The sequence below is a fragment of the Lepisosteus oculatus genome, chromosome 23 (assembly GCF_040954835.1).
Source record: "Lepisosteus oculatus isolate fLepOcu1 chromosome 23, fLepOcu1.hap2, whole genome shotgun sequence".
In the NCBI taxonomy this organism is placed as follows: Eukaryota; Metazoa; Chordata; class Actinopteri; order Semionotiformes; family Lepisosteidae; genus Lepisosteus; species Lepisosteus oculatus.
The window spans coordinates 14,776,627-14,801,064 of NC_090718.1; the positions used below are offsets into that span (position 1 = coordinate 14,776,627).

The 24,438-nt window shown below is 41.7% G+C and overlaps 1 protein-coding gene across 4 annotated transcripts in view; it reads right to left on the reverse strand.

Annotated features, from left to right (window-relative positions):
• sidt2 (SID1 transmembrane family, member 2) overlaps positions 1-24,438 on the reverse strand; it is a 32,815-nt gene that overhangs the window by 1,759 nt on the left and 6,618 nt on the right. For 2 of the 4 annotated variants that reach the window (XM_015337468.2, XM_069183014.1), the window contains 25 exons: positions 23,204-23,368; positions 22,851-22,896; positions 22,134-22,235; positions 20,402-20,485; positions 19,988-20,087; positions 19,696-19,761; positions 19,223-19,316; positions 16,983-17,038; positions 15,602-15,613; positions 14,950-15,003; positions 14,726-14,794; positions 14,185-14,241; positions 13,381-13,496; positions 12,357-12,430; positions 11,240-11,306; positions 11,005-11,078; positions 10,679-10,802; positions 10,398-10,515; positions 10,012-10,148; positions 9,452-9,560; positions 8,463-8,539; positions 6,935-6,981; positions 4,993-5,098; positions 4,761-4,871; positions 4,319-4,432 (listed from right to left, as the gene is read on the reverse strand). In XM_015337468.2, coding sequence (XP_015192954.2) covers positions 4,319-4,432; positions 4,761-4,871; positions 4,993-5,098; positions 6,935-6,981; positions 8,463-8,539; positions 9,452-9,560; positions 10,012-10,148; positions 10,398-10,515; positions 10,679-10,802; positions 11,005-11,078; positions 11,240-11,306; positions 12,357-12,430; positions 13,381-13,496; positions 14,185-14,241; positions 14,726-14,794; positions 14,950-15,003; positions 15,602-15,613; positions 16,983-17,038; positions 19,223-19,316; positions 19,696-19,761; positions 19,988-20,087; positions 20,402-20,485; positions 22,134-22,235; positions 22,851-22,896; positions 23,204-23,368 — 2,179 coding nt within the window. The remainder of the gene's footprint in view (positions 1-4,318; positions 4,433-4,760; positions 4,872-4,992; positions 5,099-6,934; positions 6,982-8,462; positions 8,540-9,451; positions 9,561-10,011; positions 10,149-10,397; positions 10,516-10,678; positions 10,803-11,004; positions 11,079-11,239; positions 11,307-12,356; positions 12,431-13,380; positions 13,497-14,184; positions 14,242-14,725; positions 14,795-14,949; positions 15,004-15,601; positions 15,614-16,982; positions 17,039-19,222; positions 19,317-19,695; positions 19,762-19,987; positions 20,088-20,401; positions 20,486-22,133; positions 22,236-22,850; positions 22,897-23,203; positions 23,369-24,438) is intronic. The other 2 variants (XM_015337469.2, XM_015337470.2) reach the window with 2 other exon arrangements.

The following is a 24,438-nucleotide window of genomic DNA, read 5'->3' on the forward strand; positions in this document are numbered from 1 at the left end:
GTGATTAGCCTCAGAGCTAATAAATCACCTGGTACTGATGGTTTTAATTCAGAATGGTATAAAACCTTCTGAGCAGAATACCAAATCTTCTTTCTGTTTGTAACTCAGCATTAATTGATGGAAAAATGCCATCAGAGAGATGCCATCATCTCAGTTATCCCTAAGATAGATTGGATTGTGGATCGTTCAGACCAGTCTCAGTCCTTAATGTGGATTATAAAATATATACAGCAATACTGGCTAAACAAATCAAAAAGATTAATTTGATACACTATGTTCAAACAGGGTTTATTCAAGATGGACAAACCCATGATAACATTTGACGCACACTGCATATCATGAACCCTATGAGCCTAGATGCTGAGAAAGGTTTTGATTCTGTTAGTTGGAAATACCTCTATAGGGTCTTAGGTAGGTTTGGTTTAATGTGAAAATATTATCAAAGCTATTTAAACCTTATATGACCAACAGCACGAATTAAAATAAATGGTTATTTATCTGATAGTATAACTTTAGAATGAGGGACTAGACAAGGGTGCCCTTTGTCTCCATTGCTCTTTGCTCAATATAAAGAGCCACTAGCCCAGTCAGTATGACAAAATAGCAAAATAAAAGGTATTTCTATACAAGGGAATGAACACAAGATAGCACTGTACGCAGATGATGTTTTGTTATATCTGGAGGATCTCACTAGTTCATTTCCAGAACTAATGAAACTCTGATAACTTTGGCTTGCTGGCAGTCTTTAAGTTAAATGTTCAAAGAACACAAATTCTAACCTTTAATTACAACCCTCCTGATTTTTTCCAAAGTTCAATGAGATATCTAGGAGTTTATTTACCAAAAGATATTTCTACATTAGCAACAATTAATTATGGACCCCTTATAATTACAATTAAAGCAGATAAACCAAAATGGAACCTAATCCCCTTTATGAGTTTTAGTTCTAAAATTGAATCTGTAAAAAGAAATCTACTCCCCCGATTACTCTTCCTATTTCAAGCTCTCCCTGTAGAGGTCACTGCAAAACAATTTTCAGAATGGGATAAGATGATTTCTAGGTTTATTTGGCAGGGGAGAAAATCTAGAATTAGATTCAAAACATTGAAACTTTCAAAAGATAAAGGTGGAATGGCTTTACCAAATTTGAAAATTATTATTATGCATCTCACAATTAACCTCTCATTAATTCTTGTAATCCAGACTATCTAGCCAGGTGGAAAGATATTGAATTATCCCTTGTAAATAACACCCCCCAATTCAAGCATTATTAGGTAATAGGAATTTAGACAAAATTACGGAAAAAATATTCAATCCATGGATAAAGTTCAAACTAAGGACATGGAATACAATTCCAAAAGAGTATCACTTAGGTGAGGCAGTAAAGATACTCAGATGGTGCACCTATGATACAGTGGATAATAGATTTAAAATTTGGGTCACAAAAGGAATACCTGCATTTTGTAACATAATGGATAAGAATCAGTTACAAAGTTTTCAGTCTTTAAAGGAGAAACACTATTTGGGGAATTCAGATTTTTATAGATATCTTCAAATGTGCCACTATTTTAAAAATGAGATTATAACGGGAGATTTAGATATTAACAACAACAACAACAACAACAACAACAACATGGGATAGTGAAAGTAATTACAGAAGCCTACAAATCAGAATTAAGTAAAGGCATTATATCTAGATTATATAAAGGTTTTATGATAAATAAATCATATTCTACAGAGTATATAAAAGAAAAATGGGTGAAAGTGAAGTTAGAATTTCAAATGAAGAGTGGCTTAAACTTGGTGAATTTCAATGGAGATGTACTAACTCGCATTTATGGAGAGAGTTTTGCTGGAAAAACATTGTTCGATTTTTCATTACTCCGTGTCAGAAGGCACACCTAGATGGGAAAACTCTAAATGTTGTAGATGTGCGGAAACCAAGGTGATCATTGGCATATATATTCTGGAACTGCCTAAAATAAGGCTTTTCTGGAAGGAGTTACATGAGGTCCTGGAAACTATATTTGAAAGGAATGTACCCTTTACATTTGAGGCTTTATATTTTGGCAAACTGGATTTTGATTGGAGGGGAACTGATGAATATTTGTTTGGAATCCTTATATCAGCAGGGAAGAAAGCTATATCAAGGAAGTGGCTTCTCCCAGATTTACCAACAATGAATGATTGGATTGAATTAATAAAGGAAATATATATAATGGAAAAATTAACATTTTCACTAAAATTACAAATGTATAAATCTGTCAGATACTGGTATAGATGGGTTCAATACATTAAACCTTTAAGGTCTGAATTTGTTGAGATACAAAATAACTGCAGCTTATTGTCTGTATCTGTGTCTTGTCTGTGTCTCCATGGAGAAAAGCTGGGGTATGCGAAAAGACGAATTCCTAATGCAAGAAATTGTTTAGGGCTAATAAAGAAACATTATTAATAAGGTACATTTAGTCTCCTCCCTTTTCATATTCATAAAAGTATACATCTTCCTCATGTTGAATGTATATAGTTTTGTTTAAAAGTTATATCATTGTAAAATACTAAGGGAACAAACAGGAATAGACCATTTTTACTTGTGATGTATAGTCGAAAGTGTATTGTAAAAGTAAGGCCGAGTAATGCTGATTATTTGTAAAATGGTTTTGTTTAGTTCTCTAAAATAAAAAAAAATAAAATGGTTTCAGTTATGCTTATGCCTAAAAAACAACCTAACCTCTGGACAACCAAAACAACATCTTTTATTTAACTTGCCATTTTCTGAGAAAATGTAAGAACATGTTAAAGACAATTTTGTTAAAGAAAATTTAACAATGACCTCATTACAAACGGCCCGATTTAAGCCCTCCAATCAGGTTTCAGACAATGACACAGCACAGACACTGCCCTTGTTGAAGTTCCGAACAATCTGACATCATGCAGTGTCACTTATTACCTTCTCTAGTCTTGGAATCCCTGAGTGATGCAAAATTCCCTTCATGTGAGAATAGTGAGGTCGTGCTACTCAGCCACCACCCATCACCTACACAAAACCACTGCAGTAGCCTTATCTGTGGACAGCATTGTGCTTGAATTTCAATCCATCTTAAACGCTCAAATCTTATCTTACTGTTCGTACACACTTTGTTTCTCTTGGGGGTTTTAATTCTGAAATTGGGTTTAAGTATGATGTCCCATAAAGCTATTCAGCATTTATATATTCCCACTTGATCAGATAATAAAATCGCACACGGCATAAAATCTGAATGATCATTTCTATGCCAAAGATACTCAAATCCGTTTCCCTACTCAACCCAAAACTGAAGTAGCTGTCTTTGCACTAATTCCATCTCTTATATAAAAACCTGGATGAAGCAAAATTCCCTTCATTTAAAACTGTGAATACTGGTAGTACTACTCAGTACCTCCCATATCCTACACAAAACCACTGCAGTACCCTTGTTTGTGGACAGTACTGGGGTGAATACTTATGCATTCAATTATTTTCTGTTTTTTATTTTTAATTAATTTAAGTAAAATGTCTGGATTTGTTTTCACATTATAGAGTACTTTGTTGATGAGTGACACAAATTCTCAGTTAAGTACATCACAGTTCCATGCTGTAACAATAAAATGTGAAAAAGTCCAAGGTAGAATTCTATAGCTGTACATAGTTTGGCACCTCAGTACCTATCCGACTTATCTTCCTACTTCACAACCTTTGTCTGTCACTAGTCTTCTAGTTGTCCTCAAGCTCGTTTATATTCTATCAATGACAAGGCCTTCTCTTGTTATGTCCCCAAAGATACTACCTGCAATTAAATTTAGACTCAAAATATTTCTTTTCAGAAAGGCTTTAAATTAGTGTCTTTGCCTGCTCCATTTTCTAATGACCATGTATCTTCTCCTGCACCGATTCTTGCATGTGCTTATTTTGTCAATTCTAATCCTTATAATTGTTTAAGTCATAAAGCGTTGTAAATAAAATGTGCAGATGGCATTAAATTCACATTAGAACCACGTTACATACTTCATCAAGGATTGTTTTACTTAAAATTTGCATATTAAATCAATTTTCACCTTGAAATTGAAAATGATGAAATGGGGAGTAAGATGCATTGACAGATGACTGCACGTTAACATTTGACTGAGAAAGAGATGTTCATACAGACACTGAAAGAATCGTGAGTAGAGGTACTGAGGGGAATGAGAAAATGTGTTCTAAATCCAGATGGACCAGAAGGTGTTCAAGCACACAGAGAGACGGAGAGGAGTGAAGCACTATGCCCCCAGCTTAGTCGTCTGTGAAAAGGTACCAACTGACCAGGAATGAGCCAAACATGGCAATAGATGACAGGAAGTGCCAGATATCATGGTCGTCAAAGAAGCTGAGCAGAATACAATCGCGATTGTGTTCCCGAGACTCTGCTGGCGTTTTCTACACAGCGGGGGAGAGACAGAGAGAGAGTTAACACAGATATACTGATTTGGCCTTACAGTACCTTCTGCATATGACTCAGAGCCATTTCTTTTAAGTCCTGTATTGACTTGTTCGTATCACCTGCATTTCTAACGGTGCATAACATAAAGTGATTTTACTGCCTACACAATCGCCATCTGATTACTGGCTGTAAAGCATCTTACTTATGGACAGTGAGACACTTATGTTGTGTGAACACTGCCGTGTCTCAGTCCAATTAGGTAGGAAAGAGCATGGGGGCACATAATTGGGATTTGAGGAGCCTGTGTTTGCCTGTGTTACTGACCTGCCAGGTACTGAGACCCTGGAAGAAGAAGAAGAGTGCGAAGCCCCAGACCACTGCAGTGAAGAAGATGCACACCAGCGCCATCAGCTTGATCCGCTCACCACTGCGGAGCTGAAGAGCAGAGACACGTGTGACCCACAAATCCGACGCACGCTGGCCCACGAGTGACGCGGGAATCTTGACACTGACTGTCGCACTGTGCACTCTTGGTAGCACGGGTATTAGCTCTCACCTTCATGATGATGTAGAAGGCGAAGTAGAGCAGCAGGTTGCAGATGGCGATGGCCAAGAGGTAGGAGGCAAAGTCATTGGGTCTCACGATCAGCCCATAGGCAGCACTGCAACACACAGAAGACCACAGCCCTCAATACACTGGCACCACAATGAAGAGAAGACCACAGCCTTTGACACAGGGACATCACAGCACACAGAAGACCATCTGCTAAGGTTAATTTTGAGTTATGACTGGAAATGGATTGGTATACAATTACAGCTTTTCTAGAATCTGCATTTGAGATGTTTATGTTTTTGCCTATACCCCTTCTCTTTCTATACAGTGGATATACAAAGTCTACACACCCTTATTGAAATTGCAGGTTTTTGTGATGTAAAGCCAGAAATCAAGATAAATCATGTCAGACATGTTTTCCATGTGACCTTGCAACCAACAAAATTCAAGAGAAAAACAGATAATTATGAGGAACAATAATTGAAATAAAAAAAACCTGCAACACCCTGGTTGCATAGGTGTGCACACCCCCCCCAACTAATACTTTGTGGAAGCACCATTGGCATTTATTACAGCAGTAAGTCTTTTTGAATCAACTTTGCACACTTGGACTTTGCAATTTTATCCCATTCTTCCTTGCAAAAAAGTTCAAGCTCCTTAAAATTGCCAGGGGATCTCCTGTGCACACCACTCCTTAGGTCATTCCACAGGTTTTCAATGGGATTGAGGTTTGCGCTCTGACATTTTGTACCATTCCAAGACTTTGATCTTCCTTTTCTGAAGCCTTTCCTTGCTTTGGGTCGTTATGTTGAAATTTGAAATTCTTCTTCAGGCCAGATATTTGGAGCTAGTCATTATCCCATCTATCTTGACTAGAGCCCATGTCCCAGCTGAAGAGAAGCAGCCCCAAAGCATGATGCTGCCACCACCATGCTTCACAGTAGGTAAGGTGTTCTTTGGATGATGGGCTGTGTTGTCTTTGCTCCAAACATATCTTTTAGAATTAAGGACAAAAAGTTCAACCTTTGCCTCATCAGACCATAAGACATTTTCCCACATGGTTTGGGGTGACTGAATGTATTTTTTTGCAAAATGTAGACAGGCTTGGATGTTCTTTTTTGTGAAAAATGGCTTCCGTCTTGGCACCCTACCCAATAGCCCAGACATGCAGAATATAGGAGAGTGTTGTCACATGCAAGGAGTGACCAGTACCTGCCAGAAATTCCTGCAGCTCCTTTAATGTTGCTGTAGGCCTCTTGGTAGCCTCCCTGATAAGTTTTCTCCTTGTCCTGTCCTCAACTTTGGAGGGTCGTCCAGATCTTGGCAATGTCCCTTTGGTGCCACATTTTCTCCACTTATTGATGATAGTCTTCACAGTGCTCCATGGTACATCCAATGCCTTTGATATTCTTTTATACCCCTCTCCTGATCGGTACCTTTCAACAATAAGATCCCGTACAGGTTTTATCAGCTCCTTGTGGGCCATGGCTATCCCAGTAGGATGCAACCACAAATGTTCCAAGGAAATCCTACAGGAACAGCTGATTTTTATTTGGGGTTAGTCAGAATCACTTTCACTGATGGCAGGTGTATGCTACTTACCTTTGGACATGATTTTTATTATTATTTGAAATGTGACTGGTTAACTCTGAACACAGCTACTGCCCCCATTATAAAAGGGTGTGCACACTTATGCAACCAGGGTGTTGCAGGTTTTTTTATTCCAATTATTTTTATAATTATCTATTTGGTTGCAAGGTCACATTTAAGATGGAAAAAATGTCTGACATGATTTATCTTGATTTCTAGCTTAACATCACAAAAATCTGCAATTTTAATAAGGGTGTGTAGACTTTTTATATCCACTGTACAGATATACAGATAGTATACCCCTTCTCTCACTGCCAGCACACAGAACCCCTGAGCTCCTATACCAAATACTCACAGAGACCAGTTGACAATGTTCCCCATCACCAGTAGCACCATACGGTCCTGTAACAGATGAAGGGGAAGAAATAGGAAATGAGAGAGAGGCAGCTTCACCTGAGGATCATGCAGAACAACAGTCTACACAATAACAGAAACAGAACTGACTTCTACTTGCAGTGGTGCAGCATGGAGGGAGATCATATAGAGCAAAAGATGCAAGTGGACCTCACACGGCCTACATCAATAGGACAATGCTTTTTACAAAAAAAATTGGTTTAAAAAAATTGAAGCTACAATACAAAATAGCACTCCCAACAGATTTCCAGATTGAAGTACAGAAGACTAGACATGTACATATATACTTGTAGATGTGTAATGCTTTATTTATTGTGTGGGTCTTATTGTTTGTTCGGTGGGGAAGGAAGGAGAAATCTTAGTTAAGGCTGAAGGTCACTTTTCAAAGTAGATATAACTGATCGGCTGCCTGCCTGTTCCCTTAAACACCTTGCACCAGAGAGGAGCTAGTGTGGTAAGGTGCTTGTGGCCAGAACTATTTTCTCTCAAGGAACAGGTAAAGGTCTATTTCATGCTGAAAAGAAAGAAAAAAAAGAGACAATGATTTGCCTGTGGAGCCTTCTTCAGGTGTGAGGGAGAGAGGAAAACTGGCAGCTGATGAAGCATGGGAGAACAAGAGGGAGCAGTGAAGAGGAGGTGGGGAGCAGGGGAGAAGGAGTACTGACACTTAGGGAGAACTGGAAGAGAGGTGTGAAGTCAAAACCTGCAAATGAATAAAGAGGATTAGAAGCAGATGAGTCTCTTGTTAAGGGAAGAGGGAAGGTGTGATCCTAGTTTCAGGATAATTTTGGTTTTGGATGTCTTCGTGCAATCAGATTTCCAAAACCCCTCCTTGAGTATGCAGACAGAGAGAGACCAGTATGATCATGGCCATTAGAGGTGAAAAGAGAAACTATGGGCTTGGAGAGATCTCTGATCCTTGTAAAGGTCTCCCAGTCTCCTTCCTGTCTCGCCTATGAAAACAGTTCGCAATTTTCTGCTAGCGACGCAGTAAATACGTTTGCTGGAAATACACAATGTCATCTGGATGAACCGGAATTGTCCAGAAGGGCCTTGAATGTGTGTGGTATTGGATATACTGTATATTTACAGGTGATACAGCAAGTTCTGTTGCAGGGAAAAGTGCCTGGTGTCAGTCATTGCTGTGGGCAGTCAAGGGAGCTATGAACAAGAGGTTTACGCAGATCATGTCGTCTCTCTTTTTTTCTTTTCAGCATGAAATAAACCTTACCCTGTTCCTTTGCAGCCTATGCATGCTGATGCACCTACCTACTTGAACCTCTATTCTATTTTAGACCTTAAACTTCTATTTTTCTCAGTGTGGCAGAGATGAGATTTAAGTTGTTCTGTTCACTGAAGCGCTATTCTGGTGAGTGTGCTGTATGGACTGTGACTGAAACAGATTCCTTCTCTCATTCTGTTCTCTGTAGAAGGTGTGATCAAGTTGTGATGAACAGGGAAGTACTCACAATATACATGGGTCCACTGCACTGGCGTATACAGTCTGTGTACACGACATACAACATCCTGCGAACTACCCCCGAGTCTGAAACACACACACATCATTACAAACCCAGAGACTGGACACACACACTAAATACAGCATCCTGCGCATCGCACCTAAGTCTGAAACACACACAGTGTTACATTTCCAGATACTAGACTACATACAGCATCCTGCACAATACCCTTGAGCCTGAAACACACACAGCGTCACACACCCAGAGACTGGATATACACAGCATTGCACACTGGGAGAATGGACATACACAATTACAATACTACAGTATTAACACCATTATTAACATCAATGCATTAATAATATTATTATAATGAAGCATGAAGAGCTTTAGAATTCAATCCATAGAACAGCATCTGAAGAATGTCAGCAGTTTTAATTTTATGTTGTGTAATTACAGATGCTGTTCTATGGATTGAGTTCTAAAGCTCTTCATTTCATTCTTGTGTATAGAACTCCAGTTCTGTGAAGATAAAATTTAGTTTTGAAGTATTAAATTGGTCCTGTGCTACTGGCTGAACTGTCATGTAATTGTAATAACAATAATAATTGTAATAAAGTACAACAGTTAATACCAGCATGTTAACACTGACTGAGTTGCTTTTTCTAATCTAGTCTATATGACCATAGCCAAAGGGCTAAAATAATACATTTCATAGGTAGGTCAAACACAAATCTCAAGATCACATTTAACAATCACATAAAATTATAGCCAGCCTGTCAAAAGATCTTTCTGCTGCTTATTAGGTAGTCTCTCTGACTGCACTCAAAATCTTTAAATTAAGGCCCTATCTTAAAGGGAGATTTCTGTTTTGGCTTAGGAGCTGCAGGTGCGCCTATCTATTGGAATAGGTATCTTGAAGGTCTCGTGAAGGGTGTCTGCAGCTTGATGTAGCCTAGCTTGACTTGTGTGCATCTGGCAACGGGGGGGTGCCATACCCAGCCTCCAGCGGCCCATGTAGTACAGCTGTATGCTGAGCAGCAGGGTGGCCAGGATGTGGATGACGGAGAACACAATCCAGAACACAGTGTTGCCTTTCCCGAACACCTGAGACAGAGACGGGGGGCACAGACCCACAGAATGGGTGACATAGAAGGATGTAAACATACACAGCCTGAGACTTAATAGTACTCCGAGATAAAAAAAAACTACAATATCTTTAGAAACATTAGCTCCAGATTATCAGTAGAAATAACAGTAAAGAATCGTGTGTCAGAGCTCTGCACATTCTGTGGGATATCTGGGATGTGCTCGAGGAATGAAAAGTGTGTGTTTGCCCAGTAGACATTTGTAGTGTGTTAGAGAAGTGCAGGCAGGTGTGACCAGTGCAAGTGGTTGTATAAAGTGCAGGTGGGAGTGAACAGCAAAGGGTGAATACAGTGTAAAGTATAGCGTAGGGTGTGTACAGTCTCAGTGCAGGGTGTACAAATCCATTTACAGTGTGAACAGTCTCTGTGCAGGATATACAGTGTAAGTGGGTGTGTACAGTTTCACTCACCACACCCAGCACAGAGAAGAAGATGACTGCAGCCAGGCAGGCATAGGCAGTGTAGGCGCTGGCATTGATATCAGGGTGTCTCTTCTGGTACAGCTTCAGCATGCAGAGCCCCGCGATCATGTACATGAAAGAAGTGTCTGACCAGTAGGATGAAGACAGAAATATACATCAGCAGGACAACTAACAGAGGACACAAACACAATCCTGCTGTGTAGGACTTCGGTGAAAACATTATTATTTTACTATTGTAGCATAAAAACACAAGAAATGGAAAAAGTAAATAGAAAATCCCCAAATATGTTCCAAACCACATAGTTTCCCTCCCAAAACAAGGACACGTCAGTACCTGCTGGTGGAGGAAGTACAATAACATAGGGGACACTCACCAAACTGGAAGTTAGTATAATTGGGACAGACATGATAGCAGGCACTCAGGAGCCCCTCCATCATGAGTGCAGTGCCCATGGCATAGAACAGTCCAAAGTGCTTGGGGATCCCACACTCCTACACACAGAGAGGAGGTTAACCAGGTCAGATGTCAATAAGACATTTCACCACTTACTGGCAAATAGCTTGCTACCCTAATGTTTCACTGCGTCAGTCTGCGTGTGACTGTTCCAGCCTGATCCGGGTGGTGGCAGTCATACTGGTCAGAGTGTACACTCACCAGCGCTGACAGCTCATTGCGCATCAGCGCCCTCTTGTGGAGAATGTCCCTCTGCAGGACAATAAGCAGGAAGAGCAGCCCCAGCATCACATAGCCAAGGTTACTGAGGATGTTATTGAAGGCACTGCAGAGACATCATATATGATATGTTACCAGACACACCATTCTTATCATGCAATGAAAACCTGCATAACATCTGGCTTTGGACAGTTGTCTTTAACTATTTGTTTTGTACTGTAAAGGTTTTGCAATACAGTTTGGACTTGTTTCTGCACATCCTGCACAGCAATATACTCAGGTATGCAGAGCAGGAACCACTGTCTCACCTCAGAGCTCCTAGGGGGTGTGCACACAGGAAGTTATAGTAGCAGATATCCTGATTCCCTGTCACATTCACCACCTGTCACAGAAAGCAAGGGACCTTTTCAGTGTAGCATGCGTAAGCACTTGCACAGTCTGAACACCGTATGAACTACAGTCTGAAATATGAGGACATTGCTCAAAAATGTCTTATTATATACAACAACACAAGAACAACATTCAGAAAACCAAGCGTCTTACCGTCTGATAGGTTATGACCAGCTGGACGACAGGCAATGCATAGAAGACTGCGATAGTGGCAATATTCCTGCAGAGACACCCACAGCATCTGTCACTGAGACGGTCTCACACCAGCACACCCACAGCATCGTCACTGAGACGGTCTCACACCGGCACACCCACAGCATCCGTCACTGAGACGGTCTCACACCAGCACACCCACAGCACCGTCACTGAGACGGTCTCACACCAGCACACCCACAGCATCCGTCACTGAGACAGTCTCACACTAGCACACCCACAGCATCCGTCACTGAGACAGTCTCACACTAGCACACCCACAGCATCTGTCACTGAGACAGTCTCACACTAGCACACCCCACAGCATCTGTCACTTGTCTCACACTGAAACAGTGAGAGTGTAAACACAAAGCAACACACCAGGAATGTGACACTGTAAATACACAGAGACACACTGCCACAGTCCCAGTGTAAATGCATAGAGACTCACTGTAACCAGCAGCCATATTATCCTGCAACTCACAACTGACAACCCACTGAAGCCAAGCAGGTTGCTGCTGGAAATGGTGTTAGTGGGGCCAGTAGGGGGCACTTACCCTGCAGTCTAAGTGGGTCCTAATTCCCCAGTATAGTGACGGGGACACTATACTGTAAAATGGCACCATCCTTCGGATGAGATGTAAACCAAGGTCCTGACTCTGTGGTCATTAAAAATCCTAGGGCGTTTCTCGAAAAAGAGTAGGGGTGATACCCTGGCGTCTTGGCTTAATTTCCCATTGGCTTTTACCACTCATGGCCTCCTAATAATCCCCATCTATGAACTGGCTTCATCACTCCATTCTCCTCCCCACCGATAGCTGGTGTGTGGTGAGCGTACTGGCACACACTGGCTGCCATCACATCATCCAGGTGGGTGCTGGACATTGGTGGTGGTGGTGGTGGAGGAGAGTCCCCATTACCTTTAAAGCGCTTTAAGGTGGAGTGTCCAGAAAAGCGTGATATATATGTAAGGAAGTATATTATTATTAACAGTGGGAATATAAATACGCAGACACACTGAAACAGTGACAGCGTAAAGCATAGAGACACACTGATACACAGACAAACTCAGACTCACCAGAAGTATATCTGGTATTTTTTACTCAGCACTCTCTTGTCCTTGCGAGCCAGGTCAGACACACAGAGGTACTTCTGCAAAAAAATGGGAATGAGAGTGAAAGGGGCATTTGAGAGGGGGGGGGTGAGTGAGAATGGGTATGTGTGAGAGCAGGTGGCTGTGTGAAAGAGGGAGTGACAGGCAGTCTGAACAAGACTGGAGTTATGATATTACAGAAGTCTGAAGTCAAGGAAATGCATACCACTGGATCCCACTGGATATCACTGTTCTAGGTCTGGCAATCCAGAGATACGAAGGCAATCTTTAATGTGTTTGAAAATCCAGGTGAAAGTATTATCCAGCCCACAGCTCTTGGTAAGTTTAACAAGCCAAGAATATTATAACACCCCACAGAATTTTGTATTTAGATTACTCCCACACATGCTATTCCATCTGAATTAATATTCATAAAATATCAGAGATATTGGCCCCACTTTAAAAACAGTGAGCAACACTCATTCTACTTCCACGCCCTGCTGAGTCCCTTCAGTAATCCGACTTCAGCCACACAAATACCATCTAGTTTCAGGACAGCAGTGCTAAAACGCCACAGATCTTGCAAAGCAATCATGAACTTAACCACTGAGACCAGTAGCACCAGAACAAACCCTGGAAACACTATAATTTGACAGCATATCTGAAATGGGTGAGACAGTAAGCAGAGACCAACCCTGCTATATAAAATCTACCTTCACAGTTGAGGGAGCCCGGTAACCCATAACCCACTCTAGAAATGCAGAAGAAACCCTACAACCCACTCACAGTACATTCTGTGGGGATGGCAGAGAGGACGTCCAGTTAAACAAACAGAGACAGCCCCAGAGACAAAGAGTGGGACAGTCCCAAAGACACAGACACAGTCCAAGAGAGAAACAGTGACATAGTCCCAGAGACACAGACGTAGAAAGGCACAGCCACAGACAGAAACTTGACACTGTCCCAGAAACACAGACAGGTACAGATCCAGAGAGACAGATAGACACACCTTGGTGCGGACAATATTCTTGTCAGAATCAATGTCAGCCAGCGTGTCATAATCATCCTCCTCCACAGAGCTGAGAGACTCCTGTCTGCCCCGGTTTACATGGTCCAGAGGACGCTCTGAGGGAGAGAGGGAAGGAGCAGAGATGAGGAACAGAGGAGAGAGAATGTGTTAGAGAGAGCAGCGTCAGCCTCATTTAAACCAATCAATCCAGATCCTAAAGGAGCTGATTTCACAATCTGGAATTGTGGAAGGATTAGTCACAGATTCTCAGATTGTAGATTGAAGGGAATGCTAATTTCTCATTTAATAAGATGTTAAGTTTTGCTTGGTTTGAAGAGTGATTGCAAATGGAGAGATTTTTTTCAGATGGATCAGGTCTGCATTTAAGCATGTGAAACAGGTGGGTTAATTTCTGATATCAAGATCACTGAAAAAATCATTCAGGGCAGTTGGGTTGTCACAAATCATCTCAATCTGAAACATGATTGAAGCTATTACTAAGATATTACTGCTGTATTAGAAACATTAATTTTGATGATATATGATACTATATAATAATGAACAGAATAGACTATTTGGAATACTTAGAACTATTGCCATTATCACAATAATGATAGTATCATCACCAGTATAGATACTGCTACGAAATCATAGATATCGGTGATAAACATAAATAGATATGCATGGTTTGATTACAACGAGAGCTTTGGTTACAGCAGACAGTATTAGGGTCAGATTGGTAGATCAGGATGACTGAGGTGTGGATTAGAGCATGCCAATTTATTCTGAGGGGGGGTTAATCACCAATGTGAATGGTGAAGTGCTGTACTGTGACTGATCGCCGTTTGAAGTGATCCTGTCCTGAACACAATGAGACAGACTATCAGAAATGCACCAATCAGACACAAGAATGCCAAATATGAAACCAAGGGGAATATCTGTCACTGACGGCAGGTTATATAAATGTAAAGTACTTAGTGGGTACATCTGCATATCAATGTAGGAACTAGAGCACATCTTATAAATGTAACAAATATGACATTTCCTTTCACAAAGTCATCAAATTTCCTCTAATTTTTTTCCTGTTTTCAGTCTGTGAGGTTTCTGTTGAATAGTGTTAACTATCCACAATGGTTAGCATTAGAAAGGGGAAGTGTTAAAGATTTTAAGGTGTGTGCAGGTGAGTGTGTTGTGCCTGGGGCTGCACCTCATGTGAGCTCGCTGTTGTGCCTGTTGTGCTGCTGTGCGCCTCGTGTGAGCTCGCTGTTGTGCCTGGGGCTGTGCACGCGTGTTGTGCTCCATCAAATGCATGTGTAAAGGTGTGTGCTGTGTGGACTGGACTTACCCATGTAATGGGCATCACCTGAAGCCATGCTGTCAGTGACAGCCTCAGAGCTCACAGTGCTGCCATTGTCTGGGAAAAAAGGATCAATAATAAATATCAGTGACCAAAGCCATTGTGAAATAGAGTACTTGCATCTCACCTGTCCACACTTGTATTTATTGTCCTCAGGTTTAACCAGCAAGGCAGTTTCTACCACTCATGCTCTGTCTGAAGACAACACTCACCAAAGGAGCCGTAGTCATAGGGCTGGCAGAGGGAGGCAGGGGTAAGGCCCTTCCCTGTGATACAGACACACAGTGAGACAACAAACAGAAAACTCCACTACAAGCAGCATCACCTTCAGACACTTCCACTCTGGCCTGTATGGCCCACTTCAGAGCTACAGCCAGTGCCTGTCGGATCACTGACAGAGGTGATGCTGCTCGCAATGTTGTCCTTGCATCGTTACCTTCATAAGTCAGTTAAACTCTGGGCTTGAAGCGCCAACATTCGGCAAAAGCAGCACAACATCAGCACAGACTTAAATGTAAATTTTAGATATAAAGGATGGAGCTTCATATTCTGTTAGTGGGCATCTGATCAGGTGTGAGGCTGTGACACATCAGTTCATAACAATACAAGTATATAATTCTGTCAAGCAGGGATTTACACGTTTGACAAGAGTGATAACAGACAGTCAGGCAGATAGCTATTACTCTAGAAGCTGCTGCAAGCGAGGCGGGTTAGTTTAATTCCAGCACGCACACATTTTGACACTGTTAGCAAGGCTCTTGTGGCCTGACAACTTTCATCACAGCTCTAGCACATCAGCACACAGAGTTGCAGCTGTCAGCTGCAGGCGTGCGGGTTTACTGCGCTGCCCCCAACAGATCTTACCGAGGAGAGAGGCTGAGCCACAAGGCAGCATGGAGAGAAAGAGACAGAGAAAGGGATGAGAGTTCATTCTGCACACAAAGACACACACACTTGCATTCATAAACTACAGTCACACCTGAGCTGAGCACACCTGCTCTGCCTGGAATCACACAGCTGAGCTGTCAGGAAGGGCAGTCACCTCCCAACACACAGCCTTGGCCGAGTCTCTAGACGTGAATTTGTTGGGGTGTACGAAACGGATTAGTCACAGACAGTCCACGCGGCCACACGATGATGGACTGGGCCACAACAGTGTCGAGAATCACGTACAGTTCCATAGTTATCAGTTGCTCTTTCAGAAAACAATTATTTGTGTTTAAATAAGATGCTTTTTGGCATTTATACGAGATAGAATTGTGTTTATAAGAGATAGTATGTGATACTTTTTGAATTTATACAAGTTAAAATTGCATTAAAACATGATAGTTTTTGCATTTATACAAGATAACTGCATTAAAAAGCAAAAAAGAATTGTGAGTAATACTGCCTACAATATCATTATATTATCCAGAAATTACACGCCTTTAGAAATGTACCAGTAAGTCAACAGCAGGTATGAGTCTTACTGGGTAGTCATCTTAAATGTATTCCATTCTATGTTTAAAGAGTAGGAATAATCTATGTAAAGTACATGTTTCTGCAGTTTCACATCAAGAATAACATGTGCTTGGAAAGGCATGTCATTTCTACTTTTCACAGAAACGTCAAAAACGACACATTTTTACCCAAGGACTACTCACTGACTGACAGGGTGCTCTACTTCATGGATACAAAAGACAGCACACGTGCTCCTTTAGATAAATTATTTTGCACAAAGAGAAGTGTGACGATTTTCTTCTGTTATTAAAGTCAAAGATAGTTTGTATGGGACAATTGTATTGCATAAATATTGCAATATATAAATAATAATCAATATTATAATCAGCAATGTTGTTCACAAATGTGATCTTGTATATACATAAACAATTCTTGTTTAAACCGTTTTTTTTTCTCTCTGGCGCTAATATGTTTTAAGAAATCTGTGCACTGACAAACTATATGCATGTTCACCAACCCACACATCCTTTGCTACAGATACAAAGTCAATCTATAACTACCACACTCACATGGGCCTACAAACGAAAAGAAGAAATGTTGCAAATAAGAGGTAGCTTTTGGCCCATGTAACCCATTTGGTAGTTTGTTAATACCTAAAACTATAAAGTCACACCCATTATGAAACATAACAGTGTGCCTGTCCTGCTGCACAGAAAACACAGATGAGGAGGGGGATATGTGTTCAGGGGTGTTCCCCCACTGCAATGCCACTAAAAACAATGGGATGCCCTGGTCAACAGGTTACCTGTCTCTGCAGGCGACGCATCTGGAGTGTTCAGGCCCTCTCTTTTCCTGTGCAGCCTGGTGATGAGAGAAATGAGTAAGAACAGGCAGGCCAGCTCCATGGAAACACTGAAACAGCAGTACAAATCAACATTGAAACACCAGGACTGATCCACACTGAAACATCAATACTAATCCACACCGGTAACACTGAAATGTCAGTGATATCAACACTGAAACACCAAAACCGATATGCACTGATAACACTGAAATGGCAGTAATTCCGACATGAAAATACCAATACGGAACACACAACTCAAGCATGTTTAAGTCAAACCCTTGCAAGAAACAGCAGGATCTCCAAACTATATAAAACTGGATGGATGGGTTGCACGACTGTTATCCATGGTTTGCATGGCTACACGGTTTGTCATCCATCCATCCTCCATCTTGTAACCACTTTATACAAATCCGAGCATTTTCTATCTGCTTTAAACAATGCTGGATTGTGGGGGAGCTGGAGTCAGTACTTCATCCTGGCAAGCACGGCAGGATACACCGCCCGAACGGGGCGCTGGTCCATTGCAGGACACACACAGACAAACCAGGGCCAATTTTTCTGGGAGCCAATTAACCCACCAGCGTGCTTTTGGACTGTGGAAGGAAAGTAGAATACCGGGAGGTACTCCACGCAAACATGGGGAGAACATACAAACTCTACACGGGAACTGAATCTGCAGAAATGTTAACCACTGCACCACAATTGACTGTGAATTGTCTTATGTTCTTGTGATGCAGTGTGAGCAGTGTGATGCTGCAGTTTGGTCCTGGTTCAACCCTGGTTGTTCAAAGAGCAATGTCAGTATACCCTTTCTCAATACCAGAATACTTTCTCAAACACTGTGTGTTACTAGTGGAAAAATAATGTCTGACATAATACTGATCTCCTGACCCAGCTACCCATGCTGAAAACACACACACACTTTAAAAACCACTGTGTTGCGTAAGAAAATTAAAGATTAGGAGATATGACACACAAAGTCTGAGTCTTAATGTAGATGCCCCTAATTTTTTCCATGCTCACAAAATGAGTCCTGCCAGGTTACTAGTTTATATAGTGCTTTTCATGTCAAAACATCAAATCTGAGAGGGACAGATATATTTAAACAACATAACAAAACCAGCTTGCCTAAGATTTGGTACATTTTTTTGCAAGTTCCTCTGAAAAATAATATTCTGTACACTTTCAGGAGGACTGGATACATTCACTATCCCTGTATAATTTTAAATACACTGTAAGCTAACAGCAGCCATGGGTGTTTATTTTACACAACCGTAAGGCAACACCGAGCCCTACTTAGGAATGATGAAGTATCCCATTTAATAGACTTAAGGATAATTTTACTTTCTTCAGTACAGCATTTGTTTTTCTTGCTTTGATGTTTAAAGACACTGAAACACTTCTATTGATACTTCTAAAACTAACAGATACCAAAATACTAATGTACACTTGGACAGCAATACTGATACCAGTACATTCCGACAAACAAAAGCACTCTACATTTCTACTAAAGCACATACTAACACACCTAACACATCAAAACACTTACTGAGACACACTGATGCAATAACAATAACGCTTCAACACTATATGGGTGGTGTGGTGGCTTTGTGGTTAAAGATCTGCCCCTGTGCTGGAAGGTTGCCGGTTTGTATCCCGCGGCCAACAGAGGAATCCTACACCGTTGGGCCCCTGAGCAAGGTCCTTAACCCCAACTGCTCCAGGGGCGCCGTATAAATGGCTGACCCTGTACTCTGACCCCAAGCTTCTCTCCCTGTCTGTGTGTCTCATGGAGAGCAAGTTGGGGTATGTGAAAAGACAAATTCCTAATACAAGAAATTGTATATAGCCAATAAAGTGATCTTATCTTACCTATACTGATAAGCACCACTACACTGAATCCCAGGCATATTAACAGACCAACACACTGAAACACTAACACAGGTTCGCTAACAACAGCCCGACATGCAGAGACACAGGTTTGCTAACAGCCTGACATGCAGAGACATAGGTTCATTAACAGCCGACGTGCTGAGAAACGGGTTTGCTAACAGCCCAGGATGCTAAAAGACGGATGCACAGGTACATTGACAGACTGCCAAGGACTGCTTAGGTGCCGAGACACTAAAACAGATTTAATATGCTCTAAAGAAACAGATATAATTAGGAGCACACGTGGACATAAAGACAGCCAGACAGACCTTTTGTTTTCCAGACATGCAACGAGGAAGGCGAGGAGGTAGAAGGAGAGGAAGATCCCCAAACAGAACAGCATCCCCATCACATACACCTCCGCTGGAGAAAGAGAGAGCAGCATGACTTGTAGTGTGTATTACAGGAGTAAGGGGAGTTCAAGCCCATATAGCCCATAAACTCAAGTATTTATCCACTGCAGGTCTTCAAGAAGTAAACCCTGTGGCTGACAAGACAAACCTGTACTACAGTTGTGGCTGCAATCAATCACTGGTGAGATATTAAATAGAAATTTGCCACGAGAAGTACAAAAAACACACTAAGATAATTTTTACTGTCACATCATTACTTTTAGTAGTTGTTATTTTCTACATCAAAATGCCAGGTAACTACTAAATTAAAATGCCCCAAATGTTTCGTGTTGCGGTTATGTCAGATGGATGAATTGCGCCACTCTGTCGTGACATGCAGTGAAGCTCACGTTTGATGGCAGGAGACACCAGCACATCCAGCGCTTTGCTGCGATTCCCGGCATCGATGAGCTCATCTGAAGGGGAGGAAGAGAGAAGAGGTAGAGGGAGAAAAGAAGAGAATGATCATTAACGTGACAATACACAAAAACACTATGACCTCTACCCAATTCAAGTCACTTCTGAGCTGCTCTGCCGAAGTTGTTGAAAAAGGACACCCTACTGCCGAAGCACTGTCATAGCCAGCAGTTAATAAAAAACAGATCTTTCACTGGAGGGATTTAAACAGCCTTGGTGTCTCACCTGGCTGCAGAGGGTAGAAGCGCAGAGGCCCGCCACAGGCCTCGTCCTCTGTCTTTACCACAACCACCACGTAGAAACTGTTGCTGGGAAAATCTTTTCTCTGGAAGAGAAACCACAGAGAAGCAGTGTCAGTCTGTCCAGAGAGTGCAGAGGCATATAGCATCTATATATTGTGCACACAAAAGAAAGGCAGTAATGCAGTACTTACAGAGGCTTTTTAATTAGGAAGTGATTCGGGTGTCAAAAAAGCAGGTTTTTATCCCAAAAGATATTTTATTCAAATAAGGAGTTTGAATAAGGGACAATGCACAGAGATAGTTTGTGTGCAGTGTACAGATGAAGGCCGTGTGTGTGCACAGCGTTCAGAGGAAGGCCGTGTGGGTTCAGTGTGTGCACAGCATTCAGAGGAAGTACCTGTACAGTAATGGCTGCTGTTGTGGTCATGGTCTGGTACATCCCAATAAAGGCCACATTGTTATCCAGATCATACACAGGACACTGGAGAAAGACAGGGCAGAAAGGAGGAGAGAGTAAAATGTCTAGATGGAAGGAATAGCCACTTCTCCTTCATAACATTTCTTATTTTGCATAAACATGGTGTGTGGGTGTCACCGAGCCTACTGTATCTCACGTATCTCCGTTTCTCATGTAACGGCAAACTCCTGCTACCAAGGTGGACATAATCAGAGGTGAGACTAACTGAGCTGCCTACAAACACAGCAGCGCAGGCCTGCACCCTTCAATGGAAAAGAAAATGCCAAACCCAACAAATTGGTGATCACGAGTAATTCCGTAAAAGAGTATCCTAATACAGCCCAGGCAGCCATGTTTCTGAGGAATCATCTGATGAGCACAAGAAATATTTGCTGTTCCATAAAGTTAATGGTTCACAGATTAGAAACTCCCAGCCAAATGTACACATGAGGACAGGCCATGTGCGGTTTGCTTCCAGAGCAGGTGACAAGCTTTGCATCTCTTTCCCTGGACTGAGCAGGTAATCAGTAGATTTCGGTAACCAGAAGGAAGCAGTGGAATGTAACACTAGAATCCTGTTAGACAAATAGTCCTGAACCTTGTGAGAATGCATGGCCACATGGTGGTTCCACTTCCAGCGAGTTTCGTTCCTGTTGCTCAGAAAAGGCCCAGTTTTATTCAGCTGGGGGTAACTAATATTTTGGCTAGCAATTGTATGAGCAATTGTAACTCATTAAACACAAAGCAAAAAGGTCCTTCTTGCATATAATGTCAGCAGGGAAATCGAGTATATACAGGTTTAAAGGGAAAAAGTAATAGGTTTATTCCATGCTGAAAACATTAACGTTGCGTTTTCTTTCTTCTCTTTTCAGCATGGAATAAAACTATTACTTGTTCCTTTGCAGCCTACGCATGCTGACGCAGCTACCCACCTGAACTACTGTACAGGTTTAAGGCCTGTATATACTCGTTTGCTCACTACCTCACAAACCAAATCTGAACAGCTTAGTATTAAAAAAAAAAAATAGAAATCAAACACTACATCTACATTAATTCTACAGCCAATGTGTTTGTCTTTTTGGAGACCATCCTGCACAAATGGGCCTTCTTAAGGCATGTCAATTGAAAAAAGGACATTTTCCAGAATCAGAAACTAAATCCTGAAAAATGATCTTGCAGAACCCCGGCCCAGAGAGCAGGCAGCACATCTTTAACACCACATAATCTTTGGCTGACGAATAGTCATATCTTCTGACAGCTTAAATGGTTTTATTTATTTTATATTATCAAGTGTTTTCCCCCCCAAAAAAACAATCCATGCAGCAAGCAGGCAGGTACCTTATGACTCTGGCACTGAACGGTGCTGTACAAATATACTCTCCTGTAATGCACCTAACTTTAGCAGAATGCGCTGCTGGCAAGCGCACCAGACTTCAGCAGAACGCGGAGAAGGTAAATGCGTGGGACATCAGCAGACCTCGTTTACAGGTGAATACATGTGACTTCAGCAGTGCCCACTGCAGATAAATGCATGTGTGCTGTAGTACAGTAGTACAGAAATAGATCATATGCCCACTGCAGAGACTGGACCCAGCAGTTATGCAATCGCAATCAAATTGGATTCTCTGAGCAGGGCAGAGGCTTTGATTGACAGAGGTGGGGCTACACTCACCAGGATGTCCTGGATAGAGATGACAGAGCAGGGGAAAGTCATCTCAGAGTTCACCTTCACTACCACTGAATCTACGCCCTCTGGGAACACGTACTTAAAATACTGAGAGAGAGAAAAAGAGATGTGAGGTGAGGAAACAAGAGGGGGAGCAACAGAAATATGCTGTTACAGTGCATCACATTATCTCTAGTCAGTTCACACACACACAAACACCCAAAACAACTGACACTCACACATTCAAACACACACCCACATCTACACACTTCACACTCTAAGATCCAGTTGTTGCTGTCAGTCTAGCAGCTTGGACTTTTCACTGATAGATCTGGTGACAATGATGTGAAAGCACATAAAGATAAGGAGACAGACACCGCATCAGTGTGAATCAGGGAGATGTGATGTCTTTGTTCATATTAAAAGTGTACCCTCTGCTGATGTTTTTGATGGCCGTATTTTTTTTTTAATTTCACATTTATAATTTTTTTATTACAAATATTTTTTCCTCCTTTACTGTATATCTATATGTACAATATATATATATATAAATTGAAAGGCGCTATTTTATACAAAGAAAACTGATTGATTGATCAGCTGATTGCCTGTACGGTGAGATAATATTTCTAGAGAGTACGCATGTGTGTCAGTTAATAATACTGCATGCATTATTAACTGGAGGGCTGTTTTGAGTGGGTCCAGTATGTGAGAACTCGGTCTTACCTGCGGCTGGGACGGAGTAGCAGTGAAGCTGGACTTCTTGTTCGTCCTGCAGACAAAAAAGTTAGTCAGACACTGACACATCCACAAACTTAATAACTGAGAAATACCGCAAGACAGATCCTGATAGAAACTGAGATCTCCCTGCTCAGTCTTAGTGCTGGTTTCCTAATTACAGAAGGAGACTGACAACACATTGATACACTGAGATATTCTTAAACACACGAAGACAGAGTGATAACATGACGCACTGGGAGAAAACAGAAAACACAGCAAGAGAGAACAGAGATACACTGACATCTAGAAAGACACTGAGAGGAGCCCCACTGTGCTGAGAGACCCCCAGACCCACTCACTGCAGCGTGAAGCTTTCCACTCGGCTGATGCGGAGCTGGTACTGCACGCTCGCAGGGGACAGCGTGGACACGTCCACAAAGAAGAACTGTGTCTCCATCTCGGCGCGGGCGGGCGGCTGACACAAGGTGCGCCCCACGTGTGGGTAAGCGTACTTCCGCTGGTAACTGCAGGCAGGAATCATGAGCAGAAGAGATGGAGAGAGGTGAAAAACCAAGAGGAGCCTCATGTCAGTTGTACCCACTCTTAGCGATGTGCTGAATGACACTTTATAAACATCACGGCCGATGACTGGGATGTGGATCTATTAATCAGCCTATTCCCTTGGCAACAGGGGCAGATTACCAGTCTCACCAGCATGTAATTAAGCAGCACTTACCTTATTCCAGCAGGACACTTAAACCAGCTTCAACAGTACCTCCCTGTTCGGTCTTAGTGCTTGTTTCCAAGTCTTGGCATTTCTCTTATGCTACTTACTCTTCTGGCTTGACCTGGATCTGCCTGCTCACACTGAATATAGTATTCACATTACTGAGTTAACAATCTGGATTTTTGGAGATATCAGAACATAGGATAGGACTCTTTTCTAAACACTGTATTGGCAACAATTATACCGGTCTTGTACAGTGCTTCTCAATTTGCGGGGGCCGCGTCCCACTAAGGGGCCTCAATAAACTTCCAGGGGGGCCACAAGATGACTGAAAATAATTGAAAAAGACGAACAAAATGCTTAAATCGCTAAAAATCAAGCTACAGTAACTAACGGGCGAAGCAAAAAAAAACACGTAAAAGTTTATATCTGCAAGCATAATAAAACTTTTTAATACTTTTTTTAATTCGCCCACTAAAATAACTTTCAGCCGATCTAGAGCAACCAATCTAGAGTCGATCAGACATTTACAGAGAAAACATAACAAGTACAAAGACAAGCCCAGGTCCTTTTTTGAGCAAAAAAGGCAAAAGAACTGACAATTAGCGCACAAGCAGAAATGAAGGTAACTACTGGTGTGGATAAGAAACTCCTAAAAAAATATCATACACTGTAGCCCAGAAAATAGCTCAGCAGAAAAAAACTCATACTCTTGGGGAAACCTTGATTTTGCTTTGTGCATCTGAAATTGTGAGGGAATTATTTGCAGAGAAGTCCAAGCAATTAGCCAAAACACCGCTATCAAATGACACCACCAAACATCACATCTCATCTATGTTGGAAGATACAAAAGTACAGCGCACCACG